Source organism: Leucopleurus acutus (genome assembly GCF_964270905.1).
Source record: "Leucopleurus acutus genome assembly, chromosome: 4".
Classification (NCBI taxonomy): domain Eukaryota; kingdom Metazoa; phylum Chordata; class Mammalia; order Artiodactyla; family Delphinidae; genus Leucopleurus; species Leucopleurus acutus.
The window spans coordinates 31,748,670-31,766,600 of NC_139146.1; the positions used below are offsets into that span (position 1 = coordinate 31,748,670).

A 17,931-nucleotide genomic window follows, 5' to 3' on the forward strand; every position below is an offset into this window, starting at 1 on the left:
TTCCCCTTGACAGAGTAGAAACAAAGTTCATCTGAAGTTCACTCACAACCCATGGATCTCCCCTTCGCTGATAAGCCTAATGCTAAAAATCACTCTCCACATTAGGTGATTCTATTTACACAGTGGCCGTATATATCAGATTTTTATTTAAAACATTAACAAATTCTTTTGACCTTGGAGGGAAAAAAATTCCTGAAAAAATTCTGAAGTAGAGAGCTTTAGTGGAGAAAAAGAATGAGGGAAGGAGCAGTATGTTCTCTGGCATCTCCTTAACAAACTCATTAGTAAAATCCCAGTTTGAGGGCTTGTGACCAATGAATGAAGAGCTGCAGGAGAATATAACTTTCTCAGGATGAATAAAAAACCAGTCAAAGGGTAATACTGCGTTCATCTTTCTAATCATTTGCACAAAATTTGGTCTGCTTCATTTAGCAATCAGTTCTCCTAAAATAAAAACAAAAACAAAACTATACCTTTGGTTACAGCGATAACTCTTTTGGTCTAAGAGCTGATGCCTTTGTTTTTGCTCCTCAGGTAGATTTTTCATTATCTTCACCGATCTTCTGAACCCGTGAATACTTCTTGCAAGATGACTTAAAGCAGCCAGGAGGCCAGGACAGTGGCCAGGAGAAGCAGCAAGGAATTGAGCCTTGTACGTTTTTCTCAAAAAAATAAAAGATGGGGAACCACCATGCTCGAGACAAGAAATTAGTCTGTGAAGAGACCTTCAAGTTCTGTAAAAGGTAGAGAAAAAGTAAAATGAGACATATTTTTCACAATTTGCATCCTAATTTGTTTCTTAATTAAACTGTCATTTGCTGTAACTGAACAGGGAAAGCAGCAGAATCCGGATCGCAAGGCAATGCTTGTCTTTGCTCCTTTCCCCTAACTCTGACAGGACTCTGGCCACACTTCCAACCCCCTCTACTCTTTCCCTCTCTGTGGCTCAGGCGAATCTTTTTTTTTTTTTTTTTTTTTTTTTTTTTACTTTTTGGCCGTGCCTGTGGCATGTGCGACCTTAGTTCCCCAACCAGAGATCAAGCCTGTGCCCCCTGCATTGGAAGCGCAGAGTCTTAACCACTGGACCACCAGAGAAGTTCTCAGGCAAATCTGCTGCCTGCAATTCCAGTAAGACTGGAGACTCAAGAATGGGTGGGAGAGCTAGCTCTCCGGGAGGAAAAATTTTCAGGATATGTCAGTGGTCAGATCTGTGGGTCAAGGAAGATGGAAGAGTGAAAGGAGAGCTCATAAGGTTGAGCATATAAGTTTAAGTGAATTGACCTAAACCACACGTTTAGGCGGCAACAGCAGTTATTCCCGTTAAGCTACTGGAAACTCCGCCGCCGTGTGAAAAGGGGTCCGCTGCATTTAAAGAAAAGAAATCATCCAAGGATAATTTCACCGCTCTCACCTTTTCATTGGCCATGGAATGGTACCACCAAAAGAGCCGTGTTGTGATATAATAAGCAACGATCACATCGACAGTATAGTGTTCGTGTGCTACAAGAATGCAGATGATCCCAGCAGCGCTCAGCAGCCAGCAGATTAGGTGATACCACCAGAAGTGACGAGGCGAATCTGGACGGCAGAAGAGGGAACAGTTAATAGGATTCCCAGACGTGGACTGAATGACGACAGTCTATCCTAATGACTGGAGAAAAGTCTAAGGCCAGGAAGTCACTGAAGGAGAAAATGGATAACCCAAAACGAGTCCCTGTGAACTGGCCGGGATTTGCTCCGGTTGCCCGGGGGAGATGAGGTGCTGTTGGTAACAGGTCTAATAGTAATTCCCTGCGGCGGTGGGTAACACTAGATACTCTAGGTCTTACCCACAGCGTTTAGTAATTAGGAAGAGAACAGAAATATTTCACATTAGGTTGGAACTGGCTCACACTGGCTCCTGTAGGGACCCCACTGGAAAGAGAAACAGTAGAGTGAAAAGAAAGGATAGTTGTCGGGAACTCCCTGATGGTCCAGGGGTTAGGACTCAGCACTTGCACTGCTGTGGCTGGGTTTAACCCCTGGTCAGGGAACTCAGATCCCATGAGCCATGCTGTGTGGCCAAAAAAGGAAAAAGAAAGGGTCGTTGTCTATGAAAAAGGGGCGGTGGGGTGGAGGAGGTAATGAGAAAGCAAGAGTAATTTTAGGTCTCATATATAAACTTACTTTGATTTCTGCAGGGGGAGAAAAATAGTATTTGTGGCTAGCAATATTTTGATTCTCAGCAATTTTATACTGTTATTGCCAATAGCAACTATAAGACACTCCCTATGTAAAGCGTGGGATTCATGCCTATTCACTTATGGGTTTGAGCCTTACCTAGAGAGGGCACTAAGTTCATGACACTGACCAGCTATAAGAGAGAACTAAAGCGCTCGGCAGGTTACACATGATCGCACGCCCCCCAGCCTTCCCACACAGGTGGTAATGACACAGGTGTAACTGGAACCAGTGCTCATCTCTAATAACTTTTCTTTTCTTTGAATAACTGTTTCCTTTTTTCTATTTTAAAGCTTTATTAGCTCACAAAGATAATAATCGAATAAACTAAAATTTATTTCCTATTTAACTGTGTTTATATTTATAGTGATATTTACTTTCAAGTGTGGAAGAATGGTTGAATAGCAAAAAGATCCATTTCCAGAACTTTACCTGACACGTCAAATCAAACATGGTTCAAATAAAAATTAAATAGCTGTTGCTCTTTGAGTCCTACGTGGAACAGTAAGATGATAAACCCGTATTTGCATTTGAAAGTCTGATTTCCTACTTCTGGATGTGCAGCTCGTTATTTCCAACTCTTGCTTGGTTCATTCTGCCACGAGGTTCTAGCAGATAACTCAGGAAATCCGAGAATTTTATAGCTAGGAGAGGCCTTACTTCTGCAGCCTGGGGGGCCAGATCCAGTCCCCATAACTGTTCTGTTAGGATCTGAATGTTAAAAACTGAAGTAACATTCAGAAATCTGGAGATTTCACTAAATATGCATTCTCCAGCAACACAGACCTCACCCCTCCCTGAAGCCTCACATCAGCCCTGCTTCCCTTCCTAACAGGTCATCTGGTATTTACCTTAAAAGTCCAAAATGTCTGAGCAAAGCAGAACTATTTTGTATTTGTTTATCCACAGGAAGCAAAGCCGAAGTAGGTAGGGAGTAAAGAGGTGGCCCATTTTACTACTCGTGGAATTGAAAATGAGGTTTCAGGAGTGGCTAGATGCTCTAGCACTGCTCTCCTAGCACATAAAAATGTATTCTCTATGAGCTACCACACTGGGATCACTGCTCATTAATTGAGAACACTGGCTGGCCCAAAGAAAAGATTTAATATAAACTATTTTGAAATAGAAATGGCAAAATGGTAATCCTCTCTGTTCTCTCATTCTACCCACAGGGATAACCTTGAGCTGAGAGATGATTATACAATTATTAACGAACTCCACTGTCTGTGTGGGATCCTAGCCCTAGCTGTCAATGAATAATAGAGACAATAGACTTTGTGTAGTAGCAAGGTAAAAAAAAAATAAAAGAAAAAGTAGTTTTCTCGACTAGCAAGACATTTGGTTCTAAGAGCTACATTGATTTCTCCAGGCTAATTTTATAAGGAACCTAAGTCCCAAAGATAATATTTGCACACCTGTGTCAGACCCTCTCTTGCTAATCCACAAAATGATTCTGGTCCCACGTTTTCAACTCCTCTCATGACTAAATTCAAATCTGCTTGTAACAATGGAGTAAACAGAGAGAGTCCAAAATGATCAAAAGGCAGGAAAGCAAAAAATATACAAATGATGTATCTAATTCTAGAAGCAGAATGTTCAAAGAAACCACTGGAACCAATGCTTACTCGGAACAACGACACATGGTATAATTTAGAAGGTAACTGTTTTTCCTAATTGCATAGGAAATGGGCGTAAACATGGAATGCCCAGTTTATGCACAGAACTGACTCTGGAGTTGGGTTTGTATCAAGCATTACAGGTGTGCCCTTTTGTTTCTCACCAAAACTTGGAGAAAGTGAGAGTCGCATCGACATATATACACTACCAAATGTAAAACAGATAGCTAGTGGGAAGCAGCTGCATAGCACAGGGAGAGAAGCTCCGTGCTTTGTGACCACCTAGAGGGGTGGGATAGGGAGGGTGGGAGGGAGACGCAAGAGGGACGGGATATGGGGATATATGTATGCATATGGCTGATTCACTTTGTCGTACAACAGAAACTAACACAGTATTGTGAAGCAATTATACTCCAATAAAGATCTATTTTATTTATTTATTTGTTTATTTTTAAAGATCTATTAAAAAAATAGAAAGGAAAAAGCAGAATGTAATTCTTTCCTTGCTGTACGTAGACTTATACAATTTAAACAACCTCAAGCTCAAATCATACGTGGGGAAGAAAATGTCTCTACATACTGCATCAGCCTTTATTAAAGCATAGAAATGAACACAAACTTGCCCTGCTATTGCTCTGAGGTGAAAGTACAACAATGAGCAATACATCCAGGCTATTTCTTAGCAATTCTATAAGATCAGACAGCTTGGGTTTCCAAAAATTCTAAACAGAGCAAAGAAATTGGTAGTGTACCCTCTGGAGTCAGCCTGCTTGAGTTTGAATACCCCATCCTCCAATTACTAACTGCGGACTGTGGCTTAATTCATTCACTTTCTTTATGCTTAAGTTTCCTCTGAAAAATGGGGAAAAAGTGTTTCCCTCATGAGGTAGCTACAAGGATTAAACGAGTTAATTTGCATCAAGGCCTTGGAATAGTGCCTGGAACAGAAAAAATAGTACTATGTCTATTTGCTGTTATTGGTAGTATCACTTGGTCTTCAATTATTTTATGAAACTGACTCTCAGTTTCCTGGGATGTTTTCTCTTCATTACCTTATGTTTTCCACCCACAGTAGCTTCACTCTAACATGTAATTCCTCCCGGCCCTCATCCTGCTCTTTTTTTTTTTTTTTTTTGCGGTACACGGGCCTCCCACTGTTGCGGCCTCTCCCGTTGCGGAGCACAGGCTCCGGACGCGCAGGCTCAGCGGCCATGGCTCACGGGCCCAGCCGCTCCGCGGCATGTGGGATCTTCCCGGACCTTCCCGGACCGGGACACGAACCCGTGTCCCCTGCATCGGCAGGCGGACTCTCAACCACTGCGCCACCAGGGAAGCCCATCCTCCTCCTCTTCTTCTATAAGCTTTTAGGATCTGCAGATTAGAGGGAAGATCCTACAACCCAAATGAACCTCTGAACTGAAAAATGACTGATCTTACACAGATCAGTTTTTGCCGAACTTTCCACAGCAAACGAGTGAGCACTATAAACAACATAAATCGCTCTGCCCACCACCCAGAACCTGTAACTAGGTATTAGAAATGAGAAATTTCAGAAGATTGAAATTTAAGGGGCAGTTATTGGCGCACAGACAGAGCTAGGTTCCTCCCCTCCACCACCCCTCTCCAACCGTGTAAGAACAGAACTACGGGGCAAGGTGCAAAAGGCCCTCTGCCTTCAAGTCAGACAGTATGACAAAGGCCAAACACTTAACATGCTGCTCTCCTAACTCAAAGCTTGTGTGTAGCATTTAGAAAGAAAACAATTCAGAAGATATACAATTGTCACCAAAAAAAAAAAAAAAAAAAGACTTCATCTACTACAGAGACTCTCCTCTCTTTGTCATATTGCCCTCAAAGCAGAATTAAAACCTATAACCCCGGGCAGTCTATGGGGCAAGAATTCACTTCTGCACCACTGGAAGATAAACCTTGATGGGTCTAAACCTGCTTGGATTAATGACAGACTAAAAGAAGAAGGGAGAGAAGGGGATTCACCAAGGAGGACAGCGGGGAAGGGCCTCCTTCCCCTGGTCTCTGCCCAAAGACCTCCGTGATATGCTCTGCAAGTGAAGAAAACTGAGATAAGCCTCTAAAAGAACAATGGCATGGGGATAGGGTATCTTGGAACTAAAGATGAAGGTTAATTTTTACCAGCTTGGTAAAAATGGAGGGAGAAGCATCACTACTTCAAAAGGATTTTGAGATAATGGGCCCAAATATACAAAGCCTCAGAAATCTGCTAGGCAGCTAAAACCAAGTAAAACCTCCTTCACAATGAACAAGACGTTATTCCAGCCCAAAAAAAGCCACTGGAATACACAAGAATTTTGTATAATGGGAATTAAGCATATAAATATGGGGAGATATTTCTCATCTCCATGTTGCTTTCTAAGAAGAAAACGGTTAGTACCGGCTAACTGTTTCATGAAGATGCATATTCAAGCACAGAAAGCTACTGGAAGGGACGAAATTAGAATAAAGTGGGATAAGGAAACGTTACAAAAGGTTTAAAAAGGGGAAAATATTAACCAAAGTATTTGGGGTGATGGAATGCATGTTCCATACAATGGAAATTTCATTCAAAAGTCCTTTCCAGGGCTTCCCTGGTGGCGCAGTGGTTGAGAGTCTGCCTGCCGATGCAGGGGATGCGGGTTCGTGCCCCGGTCCGGGAGGATCCCACATGCCGCGGAGCGGCTGGGCCCGTGAGCCGTGGCCGCTGAGCCTGCGCGTCCGGAGCCTGTGCTCCGCAACGGGGGAGGCCACAGCGGTGAGAGGCCCGCGTACGGCAAAAAAAAGTCCTTTTCATTTGGCTCTGGAGCACACTGATTCTTTTTTGCAGTAACCTTAACAATGATTCTTCTTTGTTTCAACATTAAAATAGCTTTTCATACCTTAAGAGGTACTAACCAAGGAGGGAGACATTTTGGAGGCATGCTAAATGTTAACAAGAAGCCAGGGCCAAGCTTTAAGCCTTCCTTCAGTGTTCAAATCACATACGACTGGTTGAAATGATTTAAACACACACACACACACACACACACACACACACACACACACACACACACATACACACCTCTTTCCATAGCTATCGATTCCAATAGAATAAGGACTCATCGGTTTCAGGGCTTAGGGATCCCGCCCACCACAACAGTCAATAAAGCAGGAATGAGTTATTACTTACATTCTTTGATGAACAGATAAGTAAGTGTCAGCACAACGGTGTGACCGCTGAAGAGGAAGTCTCCACACAAGATATGCGACCCAGTTATGGACAATCCGCCACCAGAAATCAACCGTAGAATCCGCTGTACTTTTGCCTGAGAGTCTCCGTTGAGCTGAACGACACAAGAAGATCAGGAAAAAAATGTATAAGCTGATAAAATCATGTTTTAGCCTAATTTATGTGATATTTAGAAAGGCCACCAGGTTGTGATTTTTTTCCTTTTAACTTCAGTCAAAAAGAATCCAAGGGGGAAGCTCCTCAAACTGGATTTTATTCATTGTATTGGCCAGTTTTAGTGATACGCTTTCAATTATTCAATATGTTACTAATAATACATTTTAGTGGTGGTGTGTCCTTGGGCAAAGCTTTTAAAAATACTAATAACCAATGACTTCACCACAGTTATGGATTACAAAGATCAAAGCTCCTTCCTTTCCACTTTGCAGGGGGAGGCTGGGGTTTCAGATGGCTAATACCTGATTCGGCTGCACTCCACATCACTAATATTCTACAGTGTATTCATACCTTGTGTTGGGTGGGCAACCTAAAGCGTGCATATAGCTGTATTAACATCTGATCAAAACATTTACAGTTAAAAACAGCTGCAATACATTCATTTAAACAGGCTTGAAAATGACGGATTAGGGATGTACTGGCAGCTGTGAAATGAGTAGCTCGATCAGAAAAAACATCCTCCAAAGCAATACCCTGTGTGCTGTGGCAGGAGGTCAGGAGAGAGCTCCCTGGGCAAGGGTGGAGAAGCCCCGAGAAGCTGTCGTGATGACATGGGGAACAATGATGGGTGAGGGCGGGAGCTTGAGGCAACAGTCAAAAGTTCATATCCCGTTAAAACTTAAGCATACAGGTTATCACTTACATGTGGAATCTGAAAAATACAACAAACTAGTAAAATAACAAACAAGGAAGCAGACTCACAGATATAGGGAACAAACTAGTGGTTACCAGCGGGGAGGGAAGGGAGAGGGGTAATATAGGGGTGAGGGAGTGGGAGGTACAAACTACTGGGTATAAGATCGGCTCAAGGATGCATTGTACAACACGGGGAATAGAGCCAATCATTTGGCAATAACTGTAAATGGAGTGTAACCTTTAAAAATTGTATTAACCCCCCCGCAAAAACCGCCCCCCAAAACCCAAACCTTAAGCATACAGGAAGGAGTAGTGGACTGAGGTAGAATACATGGGAAAAATGGAACATTGAAACACTGTACGGCCGGATGGAGGGTTTCCGATCAGTCTAATAGCAAGTGAATAGGTTTAGAAAATCAAAGAATGACACTCAGAAATAAAATGGAGTCAGAGTATACACAAGAAGAGAAATATAGAAAGACCATTAATGACTATTTTCACTTGGGACCGGGGGCACAGTTGTAAGATACAGTGCTTTTCATACTCAGCGATGATCCTTCTGGGCAACTGGCCCCCGAAGCGTGGCCAGGCCAGTCATGATGGTGGCAAACTGTTTGGTGGTGTAGACAGGTAGTGTCTAGTCCAAGTAGACATGTAGTGGTGAAGGAGGGTAAGATGTGTACAGATGGAGGAGAAGACGGTCTAGGAGTAGAGAAATTGAGTCTCCAAAGCAGGTGGGAAACCATCCTATATGGTAAAATGGGAATTACGGCAGGATTCCTTGCCTAAAACTTTCCTGATTAAAAATATCTTATGGATCTGGAAAGCTTTCTGGTATTCAGGTGACCCTTGTAAAAAGGCAAACACACTATCGGGTGATAGTTGAGAATAAGGCTCTGCAGCAGAAAATGACATGAAACAGGATTAGAGGGCAGCGTGCGAAACTGGAGGTTTCAAAGAAACTCAACTTTCTTCACGAGTTTGCTTAGGCTGAGCCCAGCTGGCAAAACCGAAAGAACATGTGCATTTTATCAAGAATTGAGTCCTTAAACCAAACATGCCAAGTAACAGGTGACCCTGCCTTGGAAAGACAGGGTCTAGCAGGCAGTAAAGGATCCAAACCCGGAGAAGATAAGGACTGTTGACAGAGTCGCAGGACTCACTTCAGGTGCCCCTCAGGAAAGGCGTACTGCAAACCACATAAAATGACGTGAAAGCCCTTGATGTGGAGGATAGAATCTAGCATGCGCTTATCAGATCAGCCACAGACCTTCAGGAATTTCTGGTTGTGCGGTTGGTACAAACAACTGTCAACAATGAGATCAAACAGAAAGGTGCATACACTCCGCCTGACCATTGTGTTCCCAGTTTAAAGAACACATTATTCATTTCAAAACTATAATAATATTTTTTTATCCACTGACCCACCCCAACTCAATACTCGAATTTTCTAAGGGCAGAAACACTTGAATTTCTTTACTAGAAAGAAATTTAGATGGATCAAAAGGCATAATTAAACCAGGAACTAAAATACTGCCACACATTCTCTTCTCCCCCCTTTCTTTTCTCCCCCCTTGGTTCCATATGCCTTCACAGAACAGAGGAAGGGCTCTCTTCTTGCTTGTTCTGTTCTTTCTCAGTTCTTAATTCCTCAGTCCTGCCACTGCTATCTTAAGATGTCAGATCATGCTCAGCATAAATGTTAAACAGAACTTCAAGAAAGGAAATTGTAAAAGAGGGCTGAAAGAAAACTGGGAAGGGGGAGGGTAATAGCGAGAGTTGGGATTAACAGATTATTTTCTAGTTCTGTTCTATTTCATTGAGGCCCTTTATCACACACCACTGAAGACTCTAGTTCCTCTTAATTTCCTCATTTTTCAGGCCCATTCTATGCCATTGCTGGTTATGAAGCTGAAGATGTAGAAAACCAGGAAGAGAAGCATTGACCATAATAACCAACACAGACAGAGCTCAGTGTTCTCAAGGGTCCCTCAAACTATGACCGCCACACAACATTTCCCACAAAAATAAATTAGGTACAAGAGAGCCCGGCTTGGCTGCTGCCAAACCAGAAACTTTACCATCCACACCATCCCTTCAATTTAGAAGAGAAGTCCTTTGGACCTCTGTGGCCAGGATGAGAGGGAAGCTTTCTCAGGAAAAGGAATGTAGCTGTGCCAGCCCAACATGCCTGTGGCAAAAGGGGTTCGAGAAGCTAAATCATTTCATGTGAGTTCTAATAACTAACTAGGTCAATATCTATTTGAACACAATTTTCAGAACTCAAATTTTGCAACTGCAAACTAAAACTTGGGTGTGTGGGATGAAGCAAATCGTTACGCCAAGGACTTAAAGTAAACCATAGGATAGAGAAGGGGGAAGACAACTGGAAAACTGTGAGAGCCAAGGATTTCACTAAGGGCCCGTCACTGGGATGGCTTCTGTGATCACATCCACTAAGTAACAAGTGATGGGAGGCATCAGTGACTAGTCAGATAACCTTCCATAGCAAGTGGCTTCAGTATACACAGTTCTGTCATTGCTCTCAGTCACTAAGGGCATTCTATAGAGTCAGCAACAAAGGAGACAGGTAGATTATCTAACAGTTTTGTAACCACAAAAATCTAAGGAACACTCGAGGCCAGCGGCTGAACCACATTTAGAATGCAATTCTGCCTCTTGCTCTGTAAGACCACATCACCTCTACTGAAACAAAATGATCTGTGTTTGTTTTACTCAACCATGATCCAGGCACCAATAGCCTGCTGATGCTTCAGGAAAAGGTCTTAGGTCTTGACATCTGAACACAGGGCCTGTTCCCAGAGCTTCCACTGTGAACATTTGTAGCTTGGTTATCCAGCAGTACATTTGCTCTTGTGGCTTCTGAAAATTGCAACTTTTCCACAGAAGATAATCTTTACATGCTTTCTGTAATCATAGCAATTTATCCCTGCAAACCTCACCCGTTACTAGGATGGGCTTGCCTTCTTTCCTGTGGCCATTTCTTCATTTAACCCATTGCAATAACCCCTTAGAAGGGTTTATTATGCTTCTGAACTTCTCCCATGACTTAAATTAGTTTCACTAAAAATCAGTCAATGTTTAAATTCAATATGTACACTTTCAATTACAGACACTTTCTGCTTTGATGGCTTTGGAAAATTATAGCTTCTCCAAACCACACCTATATTTGGTGAAGGAGACTGCTGACTTCTTCAGAACTCTATTTTTCCTTCCACCTTGGACATCTGCTTAGTGTTCAGTTAAATATGATAGACTTCATTCTCTTGCCCAGAAAGCACATGATTTGTAAGTTTCCTTTTTAAAGCAGGGCACACTGGGGTCTAAGATGATTAACAGCTCTCTTGAGAAATGACTCTACCTGGAGAAACTATAAATCCTGCTTACAACAGTTTCAATATCCATTCTCACACTCTATCTCAGTGAAAGGCCATTCGATCCTTCCAGTTGCTAAAAACTTTGAGGTCATCCTTGACTTCTTTCTCTTAAATCCATATCCAACTCATTAGCACATCCTGTGGGCTCTACCTTCAAAATATATCCCGAGTCAAACGGCTTCTCCTCATTTCCACTGCCACCACCAAGGTTCAAGTTCCTGCAATGGGCACAGAGGCCCTGTGAGATCTGTGGCTGCATCATCTCAACTCTTCATAACTCTATGCAGCCACACGTGTCTCCCTGCTCTTCCCTGAGTGCACTATGATTAAGTTATTTCTCTGTCCTGGAGTTCTCACCCCATTCACACGGCTCACTCCCTCATCTTGGCTGCCCAAAAGCTTTCTTATTGAAGAAGTTTTCCTGACCACTCTATAAATTAGTACCTACTCTCATAGACCCTTTCACCCTTACTCAGCTTTGCTGTTCTCCATCTGATAGCCACCTGACTTACCACCATGTAACAAGTTATGACTTCATTTAACTGTCGCCATCCTTCAATAAGAATATACGTTCTCTAAGGGCTTCCCTAGGGGCTCAGTGGTTGAGAGTATGCCTGCTGATGCAGGGGACACGGGTTCGTGCCCCGGTCTGGGAAGATCCCACATGCCGCGGAGCGGCTGGGCCCGTGAGCCATGGCCGCTGAGCCTGCGCGTCCGGAGCCTGTGCTCCGCAACGGGAGAGGCCACAACAGTGAGAGGCCCGCGTACCACGAAAAAAAAAAAAAAAAAAGAATATATGTTCTCGGAGGAGGAGAACTTTGTTTTGGTCATTGCTGTTACACAGTGCCTGGTATATAACAGGAACTTAATACTTTCAAAGTGAATTCATGAATGAGTAAATGAGAAGGCAAAAATGCAGAGTCAGAGACCCAATAGTAACTTCCAGTTAGCAGAAAATGAATTTTTTATGCACAAACATATAAGTTTTAGGAACACATTTTAATGTTTCCCCCCAAAATCTAAAGCAAAACAAAATATGCTAGATTTCAATTAACATATATGAACGTGTCTAGGAGAATGCATAACAGAGAGCAGGTGTTCAATCACTGTTTGCTTAATGTCCTCTAAATGGTAATTCAGAGGGGCTTACCTTTGGAGCACACTGGAAATGCATTCCAGGCACAGGGAGAGTAGTAACGTACATCGTGATACAGCGATATAGGTACAAAGTTCCAATGATAAAAAAGAATCTGCGCCCCACTATTGACCTAAAGGAAAAACAGGGATGGGGAAAAATAGGTTTACTGGGGTTTTTTGCTCCTAAGGCAACATAAAAGAATGTTTAACAGAATAAAGAATAATTGTAGTTTTCAGAAGTGAAGATTCACATACTGCAATTAATCTAGGTGGGTTGGGCCCCAAAGGAATGAGTCTCTGAGGAGAGGGGGTGTTAAAGTAGATTAAGGGCTTTACACAACTACAACTCCTAAAAAAGGCCCTCTTTGCCCGAGAATTCAATGAACCTCTCTACGTTGTCAGTCAACTCACTGCATTAATAAACCCCCTCTTGAGAGCACAGCAGAGGTATAAGCGAGCCACGGTCACAGAGGAATTAGCTAATGAGCTAAGGTGATACGACATAATTGGGCACACAGGGAAACGGGACAACTCTTTTAACCTAAGTTATATAAGCAAGGTTTACTTGGAGACGATCCAAAAATATTCTGACAACTTAGGCATGAACTATTTTGTCTATAACCATAGAGATTTTCAGAGAATTATATTTTGAAGATGTTCACAGTGTCCTCGTGCATTTAAGGACATTTAAGAGTGAAGCTGTAAACTGATTAGTTTACCCTGATTTTAGGCAATCTTGATCAAAAGAGGTAAAAAAAAAAAGAATCCCACAAGCCCTTTTTCACTTTATATGTTTCGGTGAATACAGTTGTCTTGACTAACATTAGTCCCTGTCCTTCGCCCCCTAAGTGTCATCAGTCTAAGGCAGTGGTTCCCAGAAGCTGGCTTTGAGCACACTGTCCTCCAAAGGGAAGGGTTCTGCCCATCTGTACCACTGTCTCTTGGGTACCTGAATGGGCATCAAGAATTCTGAAGATGCCTGTTGTGTAGCTGGAGGTGGGCCTATAAACTCTGGGCTCTATAAAGATGGCTGGGATCCACACAGCCCCTAGAATTACTAGTTATAACTTCCCTAGTACACAAAATATGTTACTCCAGGTCTCCCATTTTCAGAGCTCTCAAACTTCCAAAACCAGTGATCAAAAACTTCTGGAAAAACAGGCAATTTTAGGCATGTGGAATATTTTAAGTTTCCTCCAAGACTGTGGTCTGCCATGGATCAAGGTCTAATTCAGGTTACTGTTGGGACTTCTAAAGCATCATGTACAAATATAATTTTAGCTGCCTGTCTCCAAGAGCTATTTTAAGGAGATTCCAGGGTTTCTGGGGTCAACATATAGAGAGAAACACCTTGACTAGTTGATGAAAGTATCTATTTCTTGCAAGGCATTTCTTTCAAAGGCTTGCTATTCTAGCCCTGCCTTTTCTAGCACTGAAAAGGAACAGGTAATGAACATTGCTGAATGCTTCCATTTGGTTAAGTGAAAAACTATTCTCCCTTTGATTCAAACCCAGGTTCAAAAAGAGTGCTGAATGGTGCTCCATGCTGTTAGACAAGGTGAAGTAATAAGCAGGAATTATTATGGGTCAATTATATTCATTCCAGTATTCAGAGTTCAGCTGTACTCAGAACAGAAAATTAACTTAAGAGGTGACACATGCACTCTGCAGCCTTATTTAAAGAACTACTGCCAGTGATTTTTTTTCCCCCATAGCTTTCAAGGTGTTTTAAGTGAGAGAGTGAGAGGGAAAGAGAGAGAACAACTAGAATTTCTTATTCAGCTGGAATGTTCAAAACGGGTTATAAAAATTACTCTACCAGTTATTACAATGTAAGATCCAATTCTATTATGAAAAGTAAAAAGAAAATTAGTGTGATTTCCCCAAGTTTTTGCTGGTGGATTGTGACCCAAACAGTAGCTATCATTAAAACATGCGGCTGGCCTGTGTGAAAACAAGTTTTGACATGGTAAAACCGAAGCTGGCCCTGGAGAGACAGGTAACAACTGTCCTCTACGTGAAGATGCAAATACACCGAGACTGTACTGCAGGCTGGAAGCCAGCTACTTACCCGGCCCTGGGAGATTTCTCTTTCACACACATATACAAATAAAACTTTGCTCTAAAACAAAGGAGACAGCAAATATCTTTGGCCTGAGCAGTCTCTCTTATATTCAGTGTCAATTCCAGACACTAAAAAGGAAAACGCTAAAGTTCAACTGCTACACTGTTTGCTTTTAGCATAAAGCACGTTATAACTGACAACTTCAGCGTAAAGTTCCCCTACTAAGTAAAAGACAATTGACAGCTATGTCTTTTACTTATACATTATTAAGAGAAATATTTTAAAGAAAATGCTTAGGAATGACTTCAGTTTGTGGAATAAGTTTTCAAACCTGCACACCTGCATGTGGGGAACTCTTTAACAAAAATAGACTGAACTCTTCAAATCTCAAAGCAACAACCAATTGAAAGAACAATATAGTGTAAATTCCTTCTTCAACAAATGATCTTGTGGCATTGCTACTGAAACCCTATTTGACTCTGAAGTGTATTGACTATGTTAGTATGTATTACGCTTTCAAAAGCCTCCATTTATGCGCAATGTTTTAATTAAACTTATATTTGTGATTTAATTATTAGAATCTTAGTAGAGAAAAAACATCTGAATGATGGCTGAGGAGAAAAGAGGAATTGAGGGGCCTTTTTTCTTAATGGAGTAGCGTCAGAATTCAACAGGGAAGCAGAAATAACCACCTCAGAGCTGTGTCCTATTTTTAAGTATCTTCAAAGCAAAAGTACCTGGCTTACTACACTTCCTGATTCCTGCTATTCTAAAATGGGAAGACCGAAACCAATGAACTAAGTGCTCCTTTGTGATGGCTTGAGGAAACCAGAAGGCACGTTTACTTTAGAAATCTAAAACCCAAACCGCATGGACCCAGTTCTAAATGCAGTTTATTAAACAAACTCTTGTGACTGGATTGCCAAAAGGCAAAAGGAAAAGGCATGTAAAATTCGAGAACTCTTGAAGAGAGGCAAACCTCAAAGCCTGCAATTGACTATAGACCAATATAGTCATCACATTATGAGTAATAGAGAAAAAAGCTTCCCAGCCTACAACGTTCCCCACCTGTCAAGAGCCTGGAATAACACAAGCATGATGAAGTGAATGTTATTCCTTCCAAGGCTCTTAATGTATCATGCAAATACCAGAGTGCCAAGTTGCTTGAAATTAGAACTGCACCTTCAATTTACAAAGTCTGAATCATCCACCACAGTACTTCTGCACCTTCACACACAGTTGCCACTTTCATACAGTTGCTCAATAAATGCTTATGGAATAATGACTGGATTTATTCAAGGTTGTAGATCTTTCTATTGATTCTTTTCATTAAGTGCCTGGATAAGACTGAATTTATCAGATAAAACCGAGAAAGATCATTTCAATTACACACCGGCTCACTAAAATATAAACTCATGGCAAATCCCCAAAACATGTTAGACCTTACTTACTTGTATCTCAGAAATAGCCACTGGGTGATCCATAATCCAACTAATATAATTCCATTTATTTCTGATACAGAAAATGCCCATTTCACCCGGTCTATGTAATCAAAAAACTTGTCTGGGAGTGGAGGGCTGAGCTCCTTGGGAGGGACCCTCTCGTGCACAACCGTGATCATGACGGTTGTCAGGACGAGGTTGAAAAGAGCGTACACGAAGGCAATGCCCGTTTTCCACCACTCTAGGGGAAATTTGTTCCTCGATTCCGTGGGCATAGCAATTTGGATATAGTCCGGGTACTTTTTGGTGCCCTTTCGCAACCCATTGGATAAACTCTTAGGTTTACCATTGCCATTTTTGTTCTCTTCTTCAACAGGTTCAGCAGGTCTTACGTAAGTGTTTGCAGGATCGTTGGTTTGGTTTTCCATATGTTCTTCAAGTTTTGCTGTCTCTATGATATCCATTGTCCTCCGGTCTTCAGATCAAAAAGGAGATGGTAAAGTTCTTGTTCTTCGTGGAAACTCAACTTTTTTTAATCCTTCTACTGCCAAGATCAACATGGACTCTTACAACTGATTCTGTCTCCTAGTACAAAACACAGAGGGTCTCCATCGGACTACTGTTCCTCCTGGGCAACCATCTGCTGTACATTCACCATTTTCAGGAAAGGAAGCCAATTTTCTTTCCCCCAAAGATGTTACTATCCCACCTGTAAAAACAAAACAGAACTATGTTCAGAAACTGTGCCTGTCCAGTTGTCAAGCATCCAAAACAAAAACGTTATCAAAATAAGGGAACAAATACCAAAGCCATTTGCTTTATAAATGTATCGTCAGAACATAGTTAAAGCTGCTGAGATGATGTTTATTTATAAAACATTGAGGGACTTCCCTTGTGGCACAGTGGTTTAGAATCCACCTGCCAATGCAGGGGACATGGGTTCAAGCCCTGGTCTGGGAAGATCCCACATGCCGCGGAGCAACTAAGTCCGTGTGCCACAACTACTCAGCCTTTGCTCTAGAGCCCGTGAGCCACAACTACAGAGCCCATGTGCCACAACTACTGAAGCCTGTGTGCCTAGAGCCCGCGCTCCGCAAGCCACCACAATGAGAAGTCCGCGCACCACAATGAAGAGTAGCCACCTCTCGTCGCAACTAGAGAAAGTCCACACACAGCAACAAAGACCCAACACAGGCAAAAATAAATAAATAAAATTTAAAAATAAATAAATAAAAATAAAACATTGAATTGTTCCATCTTGGAATTCTTCTCTTTTTGAGCTGATGTCAGTATAAATAGGAAAATTTTAATAAACAATTCCTTTTAAATTTCTATAAATAAAAGTCAGGACCCAGCACTGCAAACACTTCATGTCAGGATCCAGCACTGCAAACACTTCATCAGACACTATCACTTGTTGCAAGCCATGAAGTCATAATAAGCTAGAACCCACCCAGAGATCACATCATTCCTTCCTAAGACTGGGTCTTTTCTATGAACCTTAAAGGGTAAAAAAACTGTGATGAATTGCTTACATGCATAGAATAATTGTTATTCTCTGCATTTGTCAAAATGGTCAACTTTCTACTTTCATATTAAAAACTGGAATCTTTTTAAGTGACTGCTTTTCAGAACATATTCCAGAACTATGCATTCAAGATCCTTGAAATGGCACTACTTCTGTTTATCCTTTTATATTCAGAGATGCACACCATACAGAAGGAAAACTGACAGCCTTCAAAATAACACAGTGAAAAGATACACAAAGCCTTATTAGCTATGCCCATTGAGGGAGAAATTCTCCTCATTACTGGAAGGATAAAATAATTCACTACAACTAACATGGTAAATTAGTAACTGACAACATTTCGATACAGTCACCACAATTTCTACCAAACAACAGAAACGCGGACCCAGAGGACCAGCTCGGGGCACTTACCCACCACGACACCAGTGATGA

At 41.8% G+C, this 17,931-nt stretch overlaps 1 protein-coding gene across 1 annotated transcript; it reads right to left on the reverse strand.

The window, feature by feature from the left end:
• Positions 1-178: 178 nt before the first annotated feature.
• On the reverse strand, positions 179-16,627 carry SGMS2 (sphingomyelin synthase 2). Its single transcript, XM_082838011.1, has 5 exons — positions 15,981-16,627; positions 12,478-12,595; positions 7,018-7,171; positions 1,412-1,578; positions 179-734 (listed from the first exon to the last, which is right to left on the reverse strand). Exons 1-5 carry the CDS (start codon positions 16,433-16,435, stop codon positions 531-533), a joined length of 1,098 nt encoding a protein of 365 aa, XP_082694137.1. The 5' UTR covers positions 16,436-16,627; the 3' UTR covers positions 179-530.
• Between the last annotated feature and the right edge of the window lie 1,304 nt (positions 16,628-17,931).

Excerpts from the sequence above, each read along its gene's own strand:
- SGMS2 (XM_082838011.1), bottom strand. The coding sequence starts at position 16,435 with ATGGATATCATAGAGACAGCAAAACTTGAAGAACATATGGAAAACCAA. Across the intron at positions 7,172-12,477 it reads ATTTCCAGTGTGCTCCAAAG|CTCAACGGAGACTCTCAGGC; the intron begins GTAAGCCCCTCT and ends TGTGTCGTTCAG. Across the intron at positions 1,579-7,017 it reads TTATCTGTTCATCAAAGAAT|ATTCGCCTCGTCACTTCTGG; the intron begins GTAAGTAATAAC and ends TCTGCCGTCCAG.